Source organism: Zingiber officinale, chromosome 3A, assembly GCF_018446385.1.
Source record: "Zingiber officinale cultivar Zhangliang chromosome 3A, Zo_v1.1, whole genome shotgun sequence".
In the NCBI taxonomy this organism is placed as follows: Eukaryota; Viridiplantae; Streptophyta; class Magnoliopsida; order Zingiberales; family Zingiberaceae; genus Zingiber; species Zingiber officinale.
The window spans coordinates 163,732,519-163,750,989 of NC_055990.1; the positions used below are offsets into that span (position 1 = coordinate 163,732,519).

The window sequence follows — 18,471 nt, forward strand, 5'->3', positions numbered from 1 at the left end:
TAACAAAATAAAAAAGGTGACGTTGCTAAATTTATATTGAGAGCTATAATTATCTGGCGCGCCACTGAAGAGCCAATCGGAGTACCTATTTATAGTGCCTTTTAACTAAATGGAGGGTCATGATACGAGGACGGTGTGAAATGGGACAATAGGGTTCGTCCATTGCTCGCCTGAGCAGAGCCTCCCGATGTAACGGGCATCTCGCTGCCGTTATATTCTTGCTCCCCTGTTCGTCTTCTCGCTGGATCCACGGGACGACCATTCGTTGGTGGTCCGTGTCGGTCTAGGGAGTCTCGTCGGAGCAGAGACAGATGGCGGAGGGTCTCGAAGGTCACGGAGGAGGAGGAGGCGAAGAGGTGGACACGAAGCTCGAATTCACCCCCACCTGGATCGTCGCCGGAGTTTGCTCCTTAATCATCCTCGTCTCCCTCTCCGCCGAGAGATACCTTCATCACCTCGGAATGGTCCCTCCTTTCGCCTCCTTTTTCGTTGACTTAATTCTTTTGGCTTTCCCCTGGCTGCGCACTGCTGATTCTGGAAATTTCTCAGGTCCTCAAACACAAGAACCAGAAGCCATTATACAATGCGCTTCAGAAGGTTAAAGAAGGTGATTTATTTTTTAACGTGTTTCGATTTCAATCTGGCTAGGTTGATGGAACTTGTCGGCTCTCTCTTACGGAAAGGGGAATTTTTTTTCGTTTTTTTCCCTTTTTCTTTTTGAGTAGAATTGATGCTTTTGGGATTCATATCGCTGCTGCTCACGGTATTTCAACATGCAATCCAAAATCTTTGCATCCCCAAGAATTGGACGCTTCACATGCTACCGTGCAAGAGGCAGAAAGGCCACCATCATCCCGGGGAAGGCCACCACCATGTGCAACTTTCAACCGAGTTTCTTCATGCTGGCAGGAGATTTCTTGCTGAGGAATTATCTCATTGCGCACTCGAGGTTTGTTTGAAGCATTTCACATTGGTCCTCTCCATGACTCTGACTTTATTTGTTAAATTTTCATCTGTTTTCCGAATGAACAGAAGAGGCTCATGTCTTCCCTTTTGACCATGTTTCATAAAGAAGTTAAAGCATGTGAAGGAAATTGCTAACCAATACTTAGATTCGTGTCTACATTTTTTTTTTTCCATTTAAGAGGATATTATTGAAGAGCGTATCGCTCATTGAAGAAGAAACTGAGCGAAAGGCCCAATGAGCTGGTGTGATGAAATGAAATTAAGTGTTTGAATTTCATGAAAAATTTGCATTTGATGCTAGCGTACATCAAATATTAGATTTTTGTCATGAATGCAGGTTTTTTTTTTTTTTGTCTCTGTGTTTGCATTTTGTTTGCACAGTTTTCTGATTTCTTCTTTATCTTTGTTCAGAATAAAGTTCCGATCTTATCCCTTGAGGCAATACATCAATTGCATATCTTCATCTTTGTCCTTGCAGTCACTCATGTTACTTTTAGCGCCTTCACTGTGCTTTTAGGAGGAGCTAAGGTGAATAGTTTGCACCAATCTTTACTCATGCTGCCTATCTCTAACCTTTTATGCACTAGGCAGATTCATGAATGGAAGCATTGGGAGGAAACAATCCAGAAAGAAATTGCAAAAGATGGTACCACCACTTATTAAAATAAGATAAACTTCTTAGTTTCTGAATGATTTATCTTTGATAAAAAAATTTATAAAATTTTGTTAAGGGCCTAAAAGATCTAACAATTTTGATAAAATCCATTTAAGCCTAAAATAATTCTAACAAAATTGAGTGACTATGTGCAGCTACAAAAAATGGCAAGCAAGTACATCAGTTTCAATTTCTCTTGGAGCGTGTTAAGAGCATTAATAAAAATTCAGTTTCTGTAACTTGGTTGGTAAGTAGTATGTTTTAATATATCTATCAATTGATGGCTTCATATTTCATATATGTATAAAGGAATCATGTTTTTGGTCCATAAATGAGCAAATTGCAATCTCATATTTCATGGAAATACCTTTTTCATTATGAATTTGTCTTTTGATATTTTAGTCTAATTTTTTCATATTAATATTATTTGTTTTTTCATTACAAGTGGTGTCTAATTTGGCCACTTGGTTTGAATTTTAAGCATGAAAATTTAATTGATAGTCTACATTTAATATTGACTAAGCTACATGTTGAAAGCCTGAAATTACAGCACACATATTTGTTCATTTTGCTAATCTAGTGGTATTCATGTCATAGAAAACAGCCACTTTTTCCGTTATTAAAGTTCCATATACATGAAAAAAAATGGAAAGATGATCTATATTTATTGGTTAATAATACCCACCTTTCTTCCATGCATGTTCTTTTGAACATCTAATATGAGTTGAATACTGACGACTAAAGTATCGCATCATGCATTCTATCTTGTTTCAATATCAATCAACCAATCAAGCGTTGATGGTAATGTTCTTAATTTTTGCTCCAATTCACAAACAAGTATTAGTCAGCTAATCCTTTTATTGTGATCTTGCTTAGTAAACTTTGTAAGGGAAAAGACAGGCATGCTTGAAGAGAAAGCTATCATTTATTTTGAAAAACAATACAACAACAACCAAGCATCTTTTTGGAAAAACAATGCTTTCTTAAATTCACTGAATAACATTTTATCTTGAATGATTGCAAATTCTTCAAGAATGTTGACAAAAAGCTTCATAAAATCATAGTATACAACCATGACACTTGTTGTTGTGTTGATTTTCTTGCAATGACTTGAAATTGTTTTATCCAAATCGTAGATCTAATTATCCAATTGCTAGATTGTAATCTCAACAGTCAATACTTTTGTTGCTCTCAATTAGTGCATAACCTTTTCCTGTAAAATCTTTTAACATAAACCATATTAATGTCATTGTTTCTGTCTTCTATTGCCAATTGGCGTGATAAATACTATAGAAGATGACATTTATCTGTACTTTTCTTTTCAGCATTCTTTTATAAAACAATTCCATTGGACTGTGACCAAATCAGATTACATCACCCTCAGACTTATTTTCATAAAGGTAAGCAATATTCCAGAGTGCAAAGTGAGTGTGTATTGTTTCTTCCCTTCTTTGCTCTAAAAAATGACTATATTCCCTAATGTTAATATTATGGTTACTAGAGAAAAAAACGATATTACATTCACATATTTAGTTTCTTATAAGACATTCCACTCTAGACTCATTGCTCAGGGAACCCAAAGTTTGACTTCCACAAGTATATGATCCGTGCATTTGAATCTGATTTCAAGCAAGTTGTTGGTACGAGGTAACTATGCTTAGGATTTTTTCTTGAACCTTTAATTGAAATTGACGATCATTTTGCATATTCATTTGAAAATAGATTGTTCTTTTGGTTCAATTAACTTGCTTGCCTTTTCATCCTGGTCCTTACATTTTCCATATTTATTTCAGTTGGTATCTTTGGCTGTATGTGGTCATATTCTTATTGCTCAATGTTGATGGTATGCTATCATCTCAGACTTTTCATATTATTGCCTTCTTTCTCTTGATCTGTTATTTGCTTTATACTTTTTGCTCCTAAAAGGTAAATATGGTTAGGGGTGTAAATGAATCATGCCGCTCATAAGTTATTCGAAGCTCGATTCGATAAAAACTCGTTTGAGCTCGTTTATTGAGGCTTGTTAAGATAAACAAACCAAGTTCAAGCTTCACAATACTCGGCTCGTTAGCTCGTGAACATGTTCGTTAGTAGGCTCATGAATTAACTTTTAAATGAAAAATAATAGTTTTGATATCGAATTGATAGATTTTATACTCTACTTATGCAAAATATAGACCAATAGACAAAAATATGAACAAATATATTAAATTTATTTATTAGAATAAAATTATAAATTTTAATAAGAATATTATAATTTTCTCTAAATATATAATTTAATTTTTAATGAATATTTAAATTTATAATTTATATTTATTAAGTTCATTTAGACTCGATAAAAGTTCGAATAAGCTTGTGAGTCATCAATATATTCGTTAAATAAAGCTTGAGCTTGACTCGATTATAAACGAATCAAATCATGTCTTAGAGATGGCTACTACTCCAGAATTGGAGAACTTTTTTTCATTTTATATTGTTAATTAGAAAAGGTGATAATCGGAGGAGCTGCATTTGAGTTAATTACAAAGTATATCCTAATTTTTACCAAATTTATCTCCAATACTCTACCTTCCAAATTTCAACAGATCTATCATAACCTATTTGAACTTTAAATGATTCTATCTCTATGTAAGTTTGTTATCCAATTACAGTAAAATACTACTATAGCACCTTGAAATATGATTCTAAATCAATTTTCATATAATCAATGCCACTTAGATTTAGTATATACTATTTCTTTTTATTGGTCTATTTTTTTTATATTATACTTAATTACAGATAAGCAAAATACCAGTTAAATATAATTTAAAAAGCATAAGAATATAATGTTGGTTGTGTGACAATTAAGTTTGATAATAATTTTTATTTTTAAACTATTAATAATAGTAAAAAAATGATAAATTTGATAGATGGATACTGTTGTTAGATGTTTAAAAATTTTAGGATGGATTTGTTAGAAACTAGAAGGTGAGAATCAATTTTCTTAAAGTGATAAAGGTCGGCATAAATCTTACAATCGATCCTTTGCATTATCATTATAGTTTGGAGTTCAATGCTTTGGTATGTTTAACTGAACAAGTAAAGTTGTTACTTATGATGTGTCCATGAACACCCAAGTACACTCAGAGGTTCTCCTTCAGCTTGTATTTAGGAAACATTTTATGACTGTTTGTTTTCCATGTGACAACTCAGTAAATCAGTGTAACTAAAACAAACGATATGCAGATTATGCATACAGTTAAATAAATCAAGTACAATCATTTAAATCACTACTCTGTTTACTCTTTGAGCTTTCAAGTTAGTTCAGGCTGTTCCCTATTGATCCTTTGTCTTCCTGATTGATCTTATTGTTGTCCTAACTCTCATCTCATCCTGTTGTATATGGAATGAAGGAAAAGATGTGTTAGCATTCTTACTCTTTCTTGCATATGTTTGGAAGACATGACTTTGACTTTTGGCTGTCGTTTCTGCTTTGTAGGTTGGCACACATATCTTTGGATAGCGTTCGCTCCACTATTTGTAAGTATGCACATGTGCTCAGAAATGTGAAACGCCATATGTCCTTAATCTTACACTCCTTGGGAAACTAAGAATGACATTGCGATGTCACCAGGATCATATGCCTATAAGCTGATATATAGCTTCAAAAGAAATGTCATACAACATCTATGCTTTTGAGTCAGATATAGACTGCGTGGGCACCTATGATTCCTTTCTATTGAAACTTTACCTGTAGGTTGATTTCTAGCCTCAAAAGTCAACCACATTAATAAAACTTAGTTCTTGGACTATCATCAGCAAATGATACCAAAAAAAAATGTAATGCATATATGATTGAATCTAAATGAATAGATGTTCCTTGCTCTTTGCTGCATCAGTAAAATATTTAGGCTGACAATTATGCATGGATGCTAGCTAATAGCTACAATTTTTAGCACACTAAATGGTTGTAGCAAAAAAGAATAGAGCGTGAATGATTGGAGATGTTATGACTTTTTATTTTTGGCTTAAGCAGAGAATTAATTTTGGATTTCACTGCAGCTTCTGCTTGTTGTCGGCACCAAATTGGAGCATGTTATTGCTGAGTTAGCTCACAATGTCGCTGACAAATATTTTTCTGTTGGTGGAGATTTAGTAGTTGTGCCATCAGACGAATACTTCTGGTTTCACCGTCCCAAGCTGCTTCTCTACATGATTCACTTTATCCTGTTTCAAAATGCCTACGATATCGCATTTCTCTTCTGGCTATTTGTAAGCATAAGCAGAGACACACCAACTACTTTGCTCGTACTCAACCAACAAGTTTCTCATGGAAATCGATTCCTAATAATTTTACTTGATGGGAATTACTCCTTGTGTAGATCCCTGATGGCTTTGATGCCTGCAGCATGGATCACGTTGGCTATGCTATCCCCAGGCTTCTGATTGGGTAAACTACCAGCTTGTCTCCATTTCTGTCACCGAACACCAACATAATTTTCATTCTAAAATAATGTATCTCTTCACTCTGCAGCGTGATAATCCAGCTTCTTTGCAGCTACAGCACCCTACCTTTGTATGCTATTGTCACCCAGGTAATGAATTTGCAGAAATATATCTTGGGAATGATGCAGATTTTTACAGACACTTAAAAACATCTTCTTTTGATTAAGATGGGGACTCATTTCAAGCAAACGGTATTCGAGGAGAATGTCCGAGAGAGCCTGGTGACTTGGGCTCAGAACGCGAAGAAGCAGCAGAGTGTGAGGGTGAACAGCCAGCGTGCAGATTCTAGCCTCGAAGTGACGGAATCACCGCGGACGCCTGAAACAACAAAGCTGACTCAACTGACAGAAACACTGATGGAAGAAGGCAAAACATCCTGAACAATGTACGAGCGAAAGCAAATCACATTTTTCACTGAGCATTCGCTGGCTAGAGATTGTGTTAGAGTCGCCTCCCTGAGTCCTCGGGCATCCATCAGGTTACTGGCACGCTACGCGCACGCTTCGTTGCAGAGAAATTTTGGAATTGTGGGTCTAATTGGATTCGCGTGCATTCCTTTTAGACGAAGAGGAAGCAAATGCTTCAAGCTGTAACTACCCACTTAAAATAAGTTCTATTAATTATTGTTCTAAATTGGTCACGCCGTCCATCAAAATTCAAGAAAATAAATTTGTGTCTACAATGATTTTACCTCGATACGCATTGATCACGCAGCGCTAGATGGCGCGTCGATCGGATAGGAGGGGCTCTAAGATATTATGAGCGTAGCCTAGGTTTAAAATTATCTAGGCTGAACGTCGACGTTGGTGTTCTAGCGACGGTGCTTGCGATCGAGTTATGACGAGCTGAACGTTGGCGTTTGCAGAATCTATTGCAATGTCAATTCATCATCGCATGATGAAATCTTTATTTGAAGTGTGACAAAGCGTTGCTAAATAGAGGATAACAATGAATGTGATGTCATGATCATTAGATGCAGAGTTGTCATAGCTGGCGTTTTAGCCTCTATTTGGATGGGGTGAGGTAAGGTTCATTAATGGAAGTGGATGGAAGGAGAAGTAAGGGAAAGTAATAAATTGTTATTGTTCCTGACGGAAGTGAAGGATTAATCTTTGAAAAGATATTAGAAGATATTAATCTTGATAGTTCTTTAAAATTAAAGATTTTTATTTTTTAAATATTTAAATATTATTTAACTTGAGAGGGAAAAATGTAAAAGAATAAATTAGATAATGAAAAATACATATTCTATTATAAGAGGAAACAAATAATAAATAATAAATAATTTTTTTTTATCGAAGGAGCACATTTATACAAGGGTAAAAATTTATTTTACCCATATTTACCTTTCCCTCCCCTTTACTCACCTCCTCCCAAATATAGGGTTAATGAGAATAAATTGTTATTTTTTTTGAGGGGAGTCAAATGATGAATCTTGAAAAGATATCATACATACGTTGATCTTGATATAAAAAATATTAAGTTTATCATCTATTTTATCTCATATAAGATGGGATGATGAGTCTGATATAAAAAAATATTATGTCTTTTTTAATTATTGGGGATGCATTGAAAAAAAAATTGAGAAAAGGGATTTAGGAGATTAGTGGGAGGATAGAAAGAGAATAAAATTATTTTTAATTTTGAAATTAGGGTGCTAAGAAAGAGAATAAAATAATAATAATAAAAAAACGGAATAGCGGGCTAATGGGTGAGTGAGAAGACCAATTGTTCCGTTTCGAGCTCATTTCCTGCGGCTGCGCAGCGGAGGGTTTTGGTATCGGCGCGGGAAACGGGAGCGCTTTTCTTCCCTTTTCTCGCTTTGATCCAAGATTGATCACGCAATTACCAGCACACGAAGACCTGACGTTCCATGGATGGGGGTCGACGAAGAAGAGCGGCCATCAAATCCCTGCATCCTGATTGGAAAGAGAAGGTACTCGTGGCCTACCCGGCCGGTCGTCTTAATGATCTTGTAGATTTCTTGTTCGATCTTGGATTTAGGGTTCCCGCTCAACTGTGCGTAATTTTGCCGATTGTTAGCTTCAACCTAACTATGTTTATCTGTCGATGAAAGATTAGTTTTTGATGAGTTTTGGTAAGAGAAAGAGTTGCTTGATAAAGTATTGCTTTCGACTGACTGACATATTGGTTGATTGTCTCAACCAAATTGTGTTGCTTTGTCGGAAATAAAGAAGCAGGGTGGGGGTGGAATCTGTTTCTGGGTAATTAGGTTATTTTCTTCCTCTTTCCTGAGTGTCATTTTTACCGCATGTAAGAGATAGCTGAGCATTGAAGTCTTGGATCCCAGTGAGGTTTCTCATCCTAGGCGACCGTTTCACCTCATCACGTAGCTTTCATATTTTCCTAGTTGACTTGTGGATGGATCCTGGTACATGCTGTCCATTCTTCTGTTAGACTAAATAAGAAAATTTGGCACCAAATTATACCTTATGTAGTGTTCAATCTCACACTTGAATTACTATAGATATTCTATTTTCTCAAAAAATTGAAATTTTCAAGGTAGCTATATAATTGCAACTGTAGATAGTTAGGTAGTCCACAAGTTGTAACAGTTAGATACATAGAGACCCTATAAGTGTTTAGTTGTTCCCCTCTTCTATATGCCATGGTTTGAGGTTTTCCACTAAGTGTTGTTGTTCTAATAAAATATTAGTGGCAAACCTCAAACCATGGAATATAATCTTATATGGTTTTCTTAGTACATTTTGAATCGTCCTCTTTGACGGGCTCCCTATTAGACATTGCAGTTCAGGCTTCAGAAGAATACTCAATATAAGCTTAGATGAAATATAGGAGAAGTGCACGTTTCCCAAAATTTATGCTTATATTACTCATTGAAACTTGTAATCTCAATGTAATCTCTTCTTTACAAAAAAAAACAATAAGATACTAGGTTGCTAGCAACTGAGCTCTCAACATTAGGCATTTCCCTCTTGTCATTCTTTCAATCCTTTAGCATTGAGCCCTAGGACCTAAATAGCATTAAACAGTATAGCAGATACTAAATACTAGAATCATAGAATAGGAAGAAGAGGGCAATACTTCTAGTGCACAGATAAGCTAGCTTTTCAGATGTGGGTGATCTTCAAGTGAAAGAAATTGGTTGAATAATTTGACAAGGGTGAATTAGCAGTCGGCACAAACTTAATGAAACATAAAAAAAAATGTTTATCTGGGTAGATGGAGCAGGGGCTAAATGGTGAGCTGATTTCTTTATAAAAGTACTTTTAGGATCATCTGCCTAAATCCATTTTGTTCCTTAGGGCTTGACATTAGCTTCTTAACAGTTAGTATTAAACATGTCTGGCTACAAATTTGCATTTTGTTTCCTATTTACAGTTTATTGAACTTAGGTCTGGACTAATAGGAGTGTAGGCGGTAGGACTACATTGTATCTTTTTCTTTAAAGATGTATAGCTATTAAATAAGTAGTTTCAGTTGTAGTTATGTTATTATTAAGAAAATCTATTTTCTCTCATTTTCAATTAAATAAATTGTTATTACATTAAGTAATAAAAAAAGATAGGGACTTTGCGATGACCCTTGCTATGGTTGGTGATTTCATCTAGTACTAATATAGAAAGATAGGGACTTTGTTGCTACACCTTAGTTTTAGGAAAATCATTTCCCATCAATGTTTTGAAAACTGGATTGAATATCAAACCAGTAACACTATTGGGTCAATGGTTCAACCAGTCAAACTAGTTACCTGAAAAAAAAAAATAACACCATATACATAATTTATGGTTTGTGTGTATAAAACTTTTTATATATTTTTAATAAATGTATTTAAAAGTAATAATCACTCTGCTAGTTAAACTGTGAACTCGTTTAATAATAAATTATTAAACTTTTATAAAACTTGTATATATGAAAAAAATCAAAAATTGAAATATAACTATTACAAGTTTATAAAATTTATATACATTAAATCTTATATATAATTATATAAATTTTATATATAATTAAACCTATATATTATATATATTAACTGGGATCATGGTTTGATAAGCAGTCAGTCCTGTTTTACTGTTTTTTTTTAGAGAAACTGAATTTGTTTTCTCTCCAACTTGGCTGGACTTGTTGTTGTTGGTTCCCAGTTTAACTTGTTGAACTGATTGGTCGGACCAATCTGGTTTTAAAAACACTATTTGTCATTAGTCATGGTTGCTCAAATATTACGTCAATATCAATAAAATCCATATGTAAATTTTTCTAGGTCATAAAAATCATATGCAAATATTTCTTATATTCTCTATATTTTTTCATTAGTGTCTTATTAAATAAATACCATCTATGGTTGATCTTCCATACACTTAACCCTATTCTTTCCCGTAACTGTTTTCTTTTATGTAGCTTGAAAAATGTTGCTTGGACAGAGTGAAACAGCAAAGAGCACAGTTGCTTTGGAAAATGAGGTCAAGTGCACAACAATCTCATGGGGAAAAGGTTTGGACTTTGTTTCTGTTGTTCTCTTGATTTTCTCTGTTTTCTATTTTGAAGTATTCATATCATAACCCTATTCACTATGTAGTGCTTGATGATCAAATCACTATTCATCCATCAAATTATATTTTTAATACTATGGCTAATTCTGCAAGGAATAATTTTTCAGAAGATTCAGTAGTGCCATTTATGGCCTTTTTTGTAAAGGGATGCCACCGTGAACTGTGCAAGTGAATTTCTCTTATGTGTTATTAGGAGAGTGACTCAATTTGTGTTGCAGGAGATCCTAACACCCACCGATACATTTCCATAGAAACTTAGCTATTCTTGTTGGTCAGTATCTTGAAGGCATAAACATATTAGGGAAATTCAACCTGATATTGTAAAATATTTTGAACTTGAAACTTTGTACATTGGCAATTCCCTGTGGGGTTCACTTACAATTCTTGGTTTAATGCATTGCCCATTCATTTTCCTTTAACTATTTTCTGATGTAGCTTTTCCTATTATTGAATTTCCTTCTTTTTGCTGGCAGAATATCATGGAATCTACATTAAGAGATATAGTTTCCCATGAGCTGCAGAAAATTAAGCAATCATCTTCACATGAAAATCAGAGGAACTTAACCTCTTATAACAATGATTTTGTATGGGAGTTTGATGGCCTGAATGAAGAGATATCAACTGAAATTGAAAGTGAGGATCTGATGTTGGAAATGCAAAAACTTCTATATGAGGACCTGAGAGAGGAATACATTAGGAGAGGTATTGTCCTGCTCTAACATTTACTTGCATTATGGTATTTCGGTATCAGTAGGTTAAAGATACTTTCCTTAGTTTTACTTATGAAGGCTTCTATGAGGACCTGAGAGAGGAACTAGTTAGGAGAGGTACTGGCCTTCTCCATCTTGTTTGGAATCAATTTCTAAGAATTCCAGCTCCATTAAAAATGAATTCCTAGAAATCCTAATTCTGGTCCTTGTGTATGGTTTTACATGAGAAAGTGAGAACTGAAAAAATATATTTGATATGCTATTGTAGAGTTGTTCTATCTCATGTATTCCCAATAATCCTTGAGCGCCTAGAAATTTTGATTGAATTTCCAAATTCCAAAATTTTAAAATAACCTTTTTTTTTTTTACATTTAGTGATGATATTACTGTGCCTCTCCTCACAAGTCTCATTCTGAGAATATTGTCTCTCGCTCTTTTTTTTTTTTGGTTTTCCATGAATCTGTAGAATAGGGGTAAACTAATATTAAATTTGCATCCCTAATTACCTGTATGAACGTAGAACACCTTGGGACACTGGAACTTGGAAGATACATACTGGACCTGAGCGTGACCATCGGATTTGCATTTCACCGTAGATAAGCCTAGGTAACTCTTATCAAGTCATTTGACATGGAAAAGATTATTGGAAGGAAAACTATCAGAAGTCTATGATTAAAATTGATAGTGCATGCCTTTTAGTACTCTGTATTTGGTCTTAATTTTGTATGTATTATCATCTTGTCTTTTATAGTCATAGCTTATATGAGAGACCTACTTTATTTGTTTTAAATGAGTTCCTAAAATGATGTTGCACCAGTATGGAATGTTTAGTTATGTCATCACCGTGATAATTTTGGGTAGTTTAACTCACTTGCAGAGCTCGAGTTCTTTGAAGAAGAAGATAAATACTTAGCTGAAGCAGTTTTGGATCACATGAATCTCAGTGATGACCAGGTACACATCTATATTATAGCAGTCAATACGAAGCCGCATAGCAAAACTGACTTGGTCTTTGGATGACTTCATGTGATTTATTAAAAAAATAATTCACTGATAACATGCAATTTCTCTGCTCAATATAATTTTTTTTTTCTGTGTATTCTTCTTGTTTGATATGAACCTACATTAACTGGCTTGCTGTTTTGTCAAATTTCACTGCATCAACTTATGGCGGTTATTGATACATGCTTCTTTTGCCCAATAATCGTCCATGCTAGATTTCCGAGAATAGCAAAGTGTGGTGCCCGATTTGCAAAAAAGGAGAGCTACGAGAAAACTATCAGCTCGTATACTGTACTCATTGCAGTCTTCGTCTTGATCCTGGGAATGACAAGGTTTGCCAGCCCATATATAGATATGCTTAGTATAAGATTAGTGTCATCTGTTCTAATATAATTCTTGACAATTAGTCATCTTCCAAATTGATAAAGAATTCTGTATAGATAACAATAAAATTTATTCTCCAACTCAATTTGCTCTTTTCTATTTCCAATAGATAAATTTGGACTTCCTAAAAGTCAGATTAGGTGAGGTGCACTTGGAGCATCTCAACAGAGGATGCAGAGCAGCCCCTAAATTCCTCATGCACAATATGTTCAATCTCAATGCACTTTTTATTCAATGTGAAGCATGCGATACATTCGAAATTGTGATGTAACCTGTAATTATTTGATGAGAAACAAACTGTTCCTATTTCAATTTCCTTTTTTTTTTCAAACAAAAGTTAGATTAATCTCCATCATAGAAGACTGTGGACCTTGTTATTTTTTCCTGTCTTAAATTTTGGACAAAGTGATTTTTACAGTTTATAGCCGGATAACTTGTCCACCTCGAATTAGAATCACGAGACAAATTTCACTCCTTCGGATAACCTTTTGTCGGATGTTATTCCTGACCAAGCCCTCAGTAACAATTGCTTTGCTGATTCTATCGATTCTTATTATCAACTTATGTTAAGGAAAAATAAATAAATACTTGGCACTTGGAATGGGGACCAAAAGGATTCCATCCAGGTAGACATGGGTCTGAAATGACTCCCCAACATGCTAAACTCCAAGGGAAGTAACTACCTCAACTGTACACAACACCACTCTTCTTAATATCCAAATTCAACATGGTAAAACAAGAGCAGTATTACTTGCCATTCCTTTTCAGCCCAAGTAATGCACAACAATGACTTCCACTCCATGCAAACTCATAAAGCATGGCCATGCCGTATGTCCTAAACTCCTTAGCTATATGGACACACACCTTCATTGTCCCATGAAAAAACAGAGGCAACCCAATTCCTCCACCATCACCTCTTGAACCAAATCTTTCCTTGGAGTGAAGTTGTCGTGCTCCCCTAGCTCTGTATTGCTCAATTTCAAGTAAAGGAATAAAACACCCCTCCATGCAACATTTAACTCGGCCGGACCAAACATGGTGTACCATGACCCGTGCATCACCGTTCAGTTAGACACGTGCTGAGCATGCAGTCCATCTGGGATTGAGCTCCAGTAGTGCAACCATGCCAAGGCCGTTCCCACCTCCCCTTCTTCCCCTTTCAGACAAATTTGCAGAAGCCACACCTTTCTGCGCAAAAAAGAAACCTCGCCTTTCCCTTCTCCTCTGCTGCCTCCCCGTCTCCTTTCGGAAACCCTAACGAGTGAATACTACGTCTGAGAAGAGTTTGACGAAGCTCTGACTCGTTTGGTGGAGTTCAGAGCAAGATCATCTGAGTTTTCCGAAGGCCTAAAAATGGAGTGATCTTCCCGTCCGTCTCCCCCTGACTTTGAAGCTCCCGCTAGATCCAGCACATTCTCTGCTCAAAACACGATCTTTCCGGCCTTTTTGCTCCCAAAATCCTATCTTTGTGGGGTTTTGGCTCCGAAGATTTGATCTTTTTGCGTTGCGAGATAGGTAGCCATTAAAGGTCGTGCTTTTGGGGGGAGGGTTCTTGTTTTCGGATGTCGCTTCCACTGCCGCAGCAGCAGCAGTTTCCGCCACCGGCGGCGGCGTACCCAGCGCCGTACCGATCCCACGGTGGCTCCGTCGGGCCGGTGATAGCCGTCCTAGCCTTGATCGCAGTGCTGGGTGTGATTGCCGGGATCGTCGGTCGACTCTGCTCCGGCCGGACCATAATGGGTCACGGCCACTACGACCTCGAAGGGTGGGTCGAGCGGAAGTGCGCTTCTTGCATCGACGGGAAAATAGAGGCGCCACCGCCGCTGCGAACGACCACCAATGGGCCCGGGAGTGCGCACCCGCTCGAGGCGCCTCAGCAAATGAAACGGCCGGAGCCCCCGCCGGAGGTGGTTGAGTCGTGATCGACGACGTACAGCTAGTGGCGCTTTGTGTCTCAAAATCGTCTTAAAATTTCTGCGTCTCTTGTTCCTTCATTTCTTTGATGTTTTTTCTATGTCGCGGTGGAACTCAAAATTTCCATTGAAGAAAAAGATTCAAGCTTTTGGATTGGATATTTATTTCGCTAAAATTGTTCATTTTCATACGATTTGCATATCAGCCGCCCTCATATTACCAACTCCACAAAAGTTGCAGTGAACAAATGTTGTCAAGTGATTTGCTCGTGTACTCTTACCAACTTGATGTGATCGTATGAGCATCTAGTGGAAAATCTGTCAATTTCAGCAGCAGTCGTACAGATCCAAGTTAAAATTTGAACGTGACCTTCCTCGTCTAAAGATCTGAGTTAAAATTCGATGATACTAGATCATTATCATGATTTACCTCTCTTAAACAATCCGAGTTTAAAATCGACGCAAATAGCAGTTTCTTTAAAATGCCTGCCTCTCTAAGTTTTCATTAAAGCTCAAACATTTATTCTACATTAGGAACCTCAGGATTCTGAATAGCTAGCTAGCTATTCAGGTGGAGAGATGGAAGTATATATACACATCCATCCTACAGAGCATACATCTTTTTGTACTCGCTATTTAGTAACTCCGAGTCAGAAGCCACCGACATGGACAAGGAATGGGATCTGCTCCCTGAGTTCCTCCTCCTTATGTTTCTCATGTTCTTCTCTTCTATTCTGTGAACAATTACAAAGTAGATCATTGATCCCAAAGTTGTCAGCATAATTGAAGCTCCAATAGCCATGGTTGACCAAGCCAACCACAGATCTTGCTTTCCCACGACGACGAATGTTAGCGAGATGAAGGCAATAGATATGAAGAGGCAGGCCAGCCACATCAGTTTGTTCATCACGAAAACCATACTCCTCTTTGCCTTCTGCTCTACGACAATCAAGGAAGTCTGGACGACCACCACAGCTAGCGAGATGAATAAAGCCAAGGAATCGGAGACCAGAAATATGATGAATGCTGCATTGTCTGCTATGTAGGCTTGTCCAAGAGTAAACTCCGGTTGCGGTTGATCGACAAACGAGCCCGGAAGTTGGAATATCGCTGCAAAGGCCACAGTGGCTATGAGCACTGCAACCACGGTATTTGAATTGATGGCGTTATTGAGGCCTCCGAGGTGGAGCTTTTTAAGTCTCTTCCTGATCTTCTGCACCCTCAGTTCTGTTTGACAGGTTTGCTTGAGTTGAGATTGAACATCATGTTTTATGTCACTGACCGTTTGCTTCAGTTGCTTTGCGGCTGTCGTTGTGCTTGCCGGTTCTTTTGCAACGACCGCACCAAATTCTCTTAGAATGGCCGCAATATCTTCATTCGAAGCTTTTTCTGCGATGCTGAGGGCAGTTTCACCTGCTTTATTCACTGCATTGACCTCAATTCCTTCCACTTGTAACAGAGCTTGCACAATCTGCAAGTCCAAAGCGAAAGCTATAATCAACAAACAGCTAGGAATCTTAAGAGATCATCAAATGCATGAGGTTTCTCCCTATACAAGTTATGGTCACCAACACCTAAACAAACATGTTCGACGACCTTAGAAATAATCAACCAGCACACACAAGCATTTCACAGTAAGTTGAAGTATCAAAGCAAAGAGAAACAAGCATACAAGCAACATAGTTGGCACATCAGATAGCAGAAATTAAACAATGGCATGGTGTGTATGACTTGCCTTCGGGTTGCCCTTCCTTGTAGCGATATGCAACGGTCTGTTTCCTTTACCATCTTCCAATTGGATTACTGAATGATCAGGCTTCAGCAATGCCATTAACATCTCAACATTTTGGCCTTTTGCAGCCATGTGAAATGCTGTCTGTCCCTTCTTATCGGTCCTTAAGCCAATGCTAGGATCTTTCTCTAGCAGCACTTTCACCACATCCACACGTCCCATTCTCGCAGCAGAATGTAAAACTGTTTTCCCATTACTCTTTGCAATCTTAGCAAGGCCTGCATCAGTTTCTAACAGAAGACTAACAATATCTACATATCCTTGAGTTGCAGCCGTGTCCAATGCCGTAGAATTTAATGAATTCGTCGTCATGGCTAATGGTGGGAAAGATTGCAAGATATCCTTCAAGATTTCTGCATTTCCCAAAACAATGGTAAAGATAAATAAGCCCAAGCTAAGCAATTTGATAAAAAAATTCTGCACAAAAGGAACAAATCATTTCTTCAACATGTATCAGAGGAATTGTATGCTAGAATGATTCTAGCAAACTATAGCCCGAGCATGAACACGAAAAATAATTCAAACATGAGTGCAGGTTGTAAAAGTATACGGCGGAAGTAGGCGATGGCCATAAGAATTAGCTACAACACAACTTTAGTTGGCATGAAACTACATTTGAAGTATTGATGATACTATCTATTCCAATTCTGCTAGCCTCTATCCCTTGTTCAAGATCACTAAGGAACAAAAAGAAGTGGATTACAGTGGCTTACCAAGATGTCCCTGCTTAGCAGCAATGTGAAATGAATCGTAGTTGTTGTTCGCCTTGATGCCAGCCGATTGAATGTCTGAGACTTTCAGTATCTCCCGAACCACCTCGACATGGCCCTTTTCTGCAGCAACATACAGCGCCGTCTCGCCGTCCTGGTTCTGCTTGTAAATCAAATCCTTCAACTGAGCCTCATTACACTCTGAGAGTATCTTCTGCACACGCAATGCGTTGCCAGCCCTAGCAGCGAGATGGAGCTCCAGATCCCCTCGCTTGCCGGGGCTGTCTTTGCTCTTCCTTTCTTTGAAGCTTTGTTGTCTATCTCCCGAACGGAAACTCTTTTGCTTCCCCAGCCGAAAGCTCTGCAACTTCTCCAAGGCTCCAACTCTCGGCGGCTTCTCCATTTTCACGGCTCACAGAAGAACTGTTGCCAGGAAATCGAATTCCACGACCGATTATTCTATAACAAGTTCTGGATCGCCGATCATATTAAGGTTTAGATCGATTGTTTATCAATCATGAAAGGGGAAAACCTATGCCACTATACCGAAAGCCCGAATCGCACCGAAATACCTCCTTTATTCCAGAAAGAGGAACTAATCGAGGCTTTTGAAAAGATAAAGGGAATACCTTCGCCCAAAACCCTAACTTCTAAAGATCGGATCTTTCTTGATTTTTCTAGAAGCCAAAAAATCAAGCCCTTGGCCGAACTCGAGCATCAAAAACCCGTCTTTTTTCCTCCTCACCTACGCGTCTCCTACCCCGCACCTACAGCAGCAAAAGAAGCAAGCAGTAAGATGCACGCGGCCAATCTTTCGACCTTGTGATAAATGCGCCAAAAGATAGATTTGCGCGTACTGGCGGTGCGTGCTGACCTCATGATTCATGACGCCAATTCGGTAGAGCCTAAAGCAGAAGCAGAGGCGGGTTGATTTGGGTCTGTGCAGGGGAAGGATAGAGCAAATGGTGGCGGCTATTGCAGTCGCTCTCGAAGAGGACGAAGGTGGGCCGATGAAGGCGCAAGACTCCAAAGCGTTCCAGTAAAGGATGCGATTCCGATAAGATCAAAAAAAAGCAGACAATTCCATCCCACCATCGCCAAGGCTGAAGACTGTGAGTTGGCTGGGGACCTGGGATTGAATGTCCGTACTGCACTGCAACAGTTCGATAAGTGACAAAAATTAACCTTTTTTTTTCTGCTACGTCTAATGACAACCTCCCATGCAAAGTATTCCGTTTGCAGGTTTGCAAATTATAATTACTTCAGTTCCTGAATTTCGGTAACTATTCTTTGAAATAGGAGTGATGATCGAAAACCAAACG

At 37.6% G+C, this 18,471-nt stretch overlaps 4 protein-coding genes and 1 long non-coding RNA gene across 8 annotated transcripts; 3 read left to right on the forward strand and 2 right to left on the reverse strand.

Annotated features, from left to right (window-relative positions):
• The first annotated feature begins 69 nt into the window (after positions 1 to 69).
• On the forward strand, positions 70 to 6,519 carry LOC122053309 (MLO-like protein 1). The gene is made up of 14 exons (XM_042615313.1): positions 70 to 464; positions 550 to 607; positions 726 to 949; positions 1,378 to 1,494; positions 1,558 to 1,612; positions 1,777 to 1,868; positions 2,947 to 3,021; positions 3,180 to 3,268; positions 3,415 to 3,464; positions 5,100 to 5,140; positions 5,663 to 5,872; positions 5,983 to 6,050; positions 6,135 to 6,195; positions 6,274 to 6,519. The coding sequence occupies exons 1-14, from the start codon at positions 312 to 314 to the stop codon at positions 6,484 to 6,486; spliced, it is 1,506 nt and encodes a 501-aa protein (XP_042471247.1). The 5' UTR covers positions 70 to 311; the 3' UTR covers positions 6,487 to 6,519.
• On the reverse strand, positions 6,282 to 6,867 carry LOC122053314. 3 transcript variants are annotated; one of them, XR_006132184.1, is made up of 3 exons: positions 6,798 to 6,867; positions 6,513 to 6,693; positions 6,282 to 6,424 (listed from the first exon to the last, which is right to left on the reverse strand). It is a non-coding gene; the product is annotated as an uncharacterized LOC122053314 (long non-coding RNA). The 3 variants fall into 3 exon arrangements; XR_006132185.1 differs by having other exon boundaries at positions 6,513 to 6,699; XR_006132183.1 differs by having other exon boundaries at positions 6,513 to 6,706.
• Positions 6,868 to 7,813: 946 nt separating this feature from the next.
• Positions 7,814 to 13,154, forward strand: LOC122053311 (RPA-interacting protein). Its single transcript, XM_042615314.1, has 6 exons — positions 7,814 to 8,042; positions 10,487 to 10,579; positions 11,112 to 11,340; positions 12,226 to 12,302; positions 12,566 to 12,682; positions 12,844 to 13,154. Exons 1-6 carry the CDS (start codon positions 7,980 to 7,982, stop codon positions 13,003 to 13,005), a joined length of 741 nt encoding a protein of 246 aa, XP_042471248.1. The 5' UTR covers positions 7,814 to 7,979; the 3' UTR covers positions 13,006 to 13,154.
• Positions 13,155 to 13,803: 649 nt separating this feature from the next.
• On the forward strand, positions 13,804 to 14,812 carry LOC122053313. The gene has a single exon (XM_042615316.1). It carries the CDS (start codon positions 14,297 to 14,299, stop codon positions 14,654 to 14,656), a length of 360 nt encoding a protein of 119 aa, XP_042471250.1. The 5' UTR covers positions 13,804 to 14,296; the 3' UTR covers positions 14,657 to 14,812.
• Positions 14,813 to 15,119: 307 nt separating this feature from the next.
• Positions 15,120 to 18,179, reverse strand: LOC122053308 (ankyrin repeat-containing protein At5g02620-like). Of its 2 annotated transcripts, none has more exons than XM_042615311.1 (4): positions 18,024 to 18,179; positions 17,153 to 17,916; positions 16,383 to 16,792; positions 15,120 to 16,118 (listed from the first exon to the last, which is right to left on the reverse strand). In XM_042615311.1, exons 2-4 carry the CDS (start codon positions 17,550 to 17,552, stop codon positions 15,252 to 15,254), a joined length of 1,677 nt encoding a protein of 558 aa, XP_042471245.1. In that variant the 5' UTR covers positions 17,553 to 17,916; positions 18,024 to 18,179; the 3' UTR covers positions 15,120 to 15,251. The 2 variants fall into 2 exon arrangements, with proteins under 2 accessions (XP_042471245.1, XP_042471246.1); XM_042615312.1 differs by having other exon boundaries at positions 18,007 to 18,166.
• Positions 18,180 to 18,471: the final 292 nt, after the last annotated feature.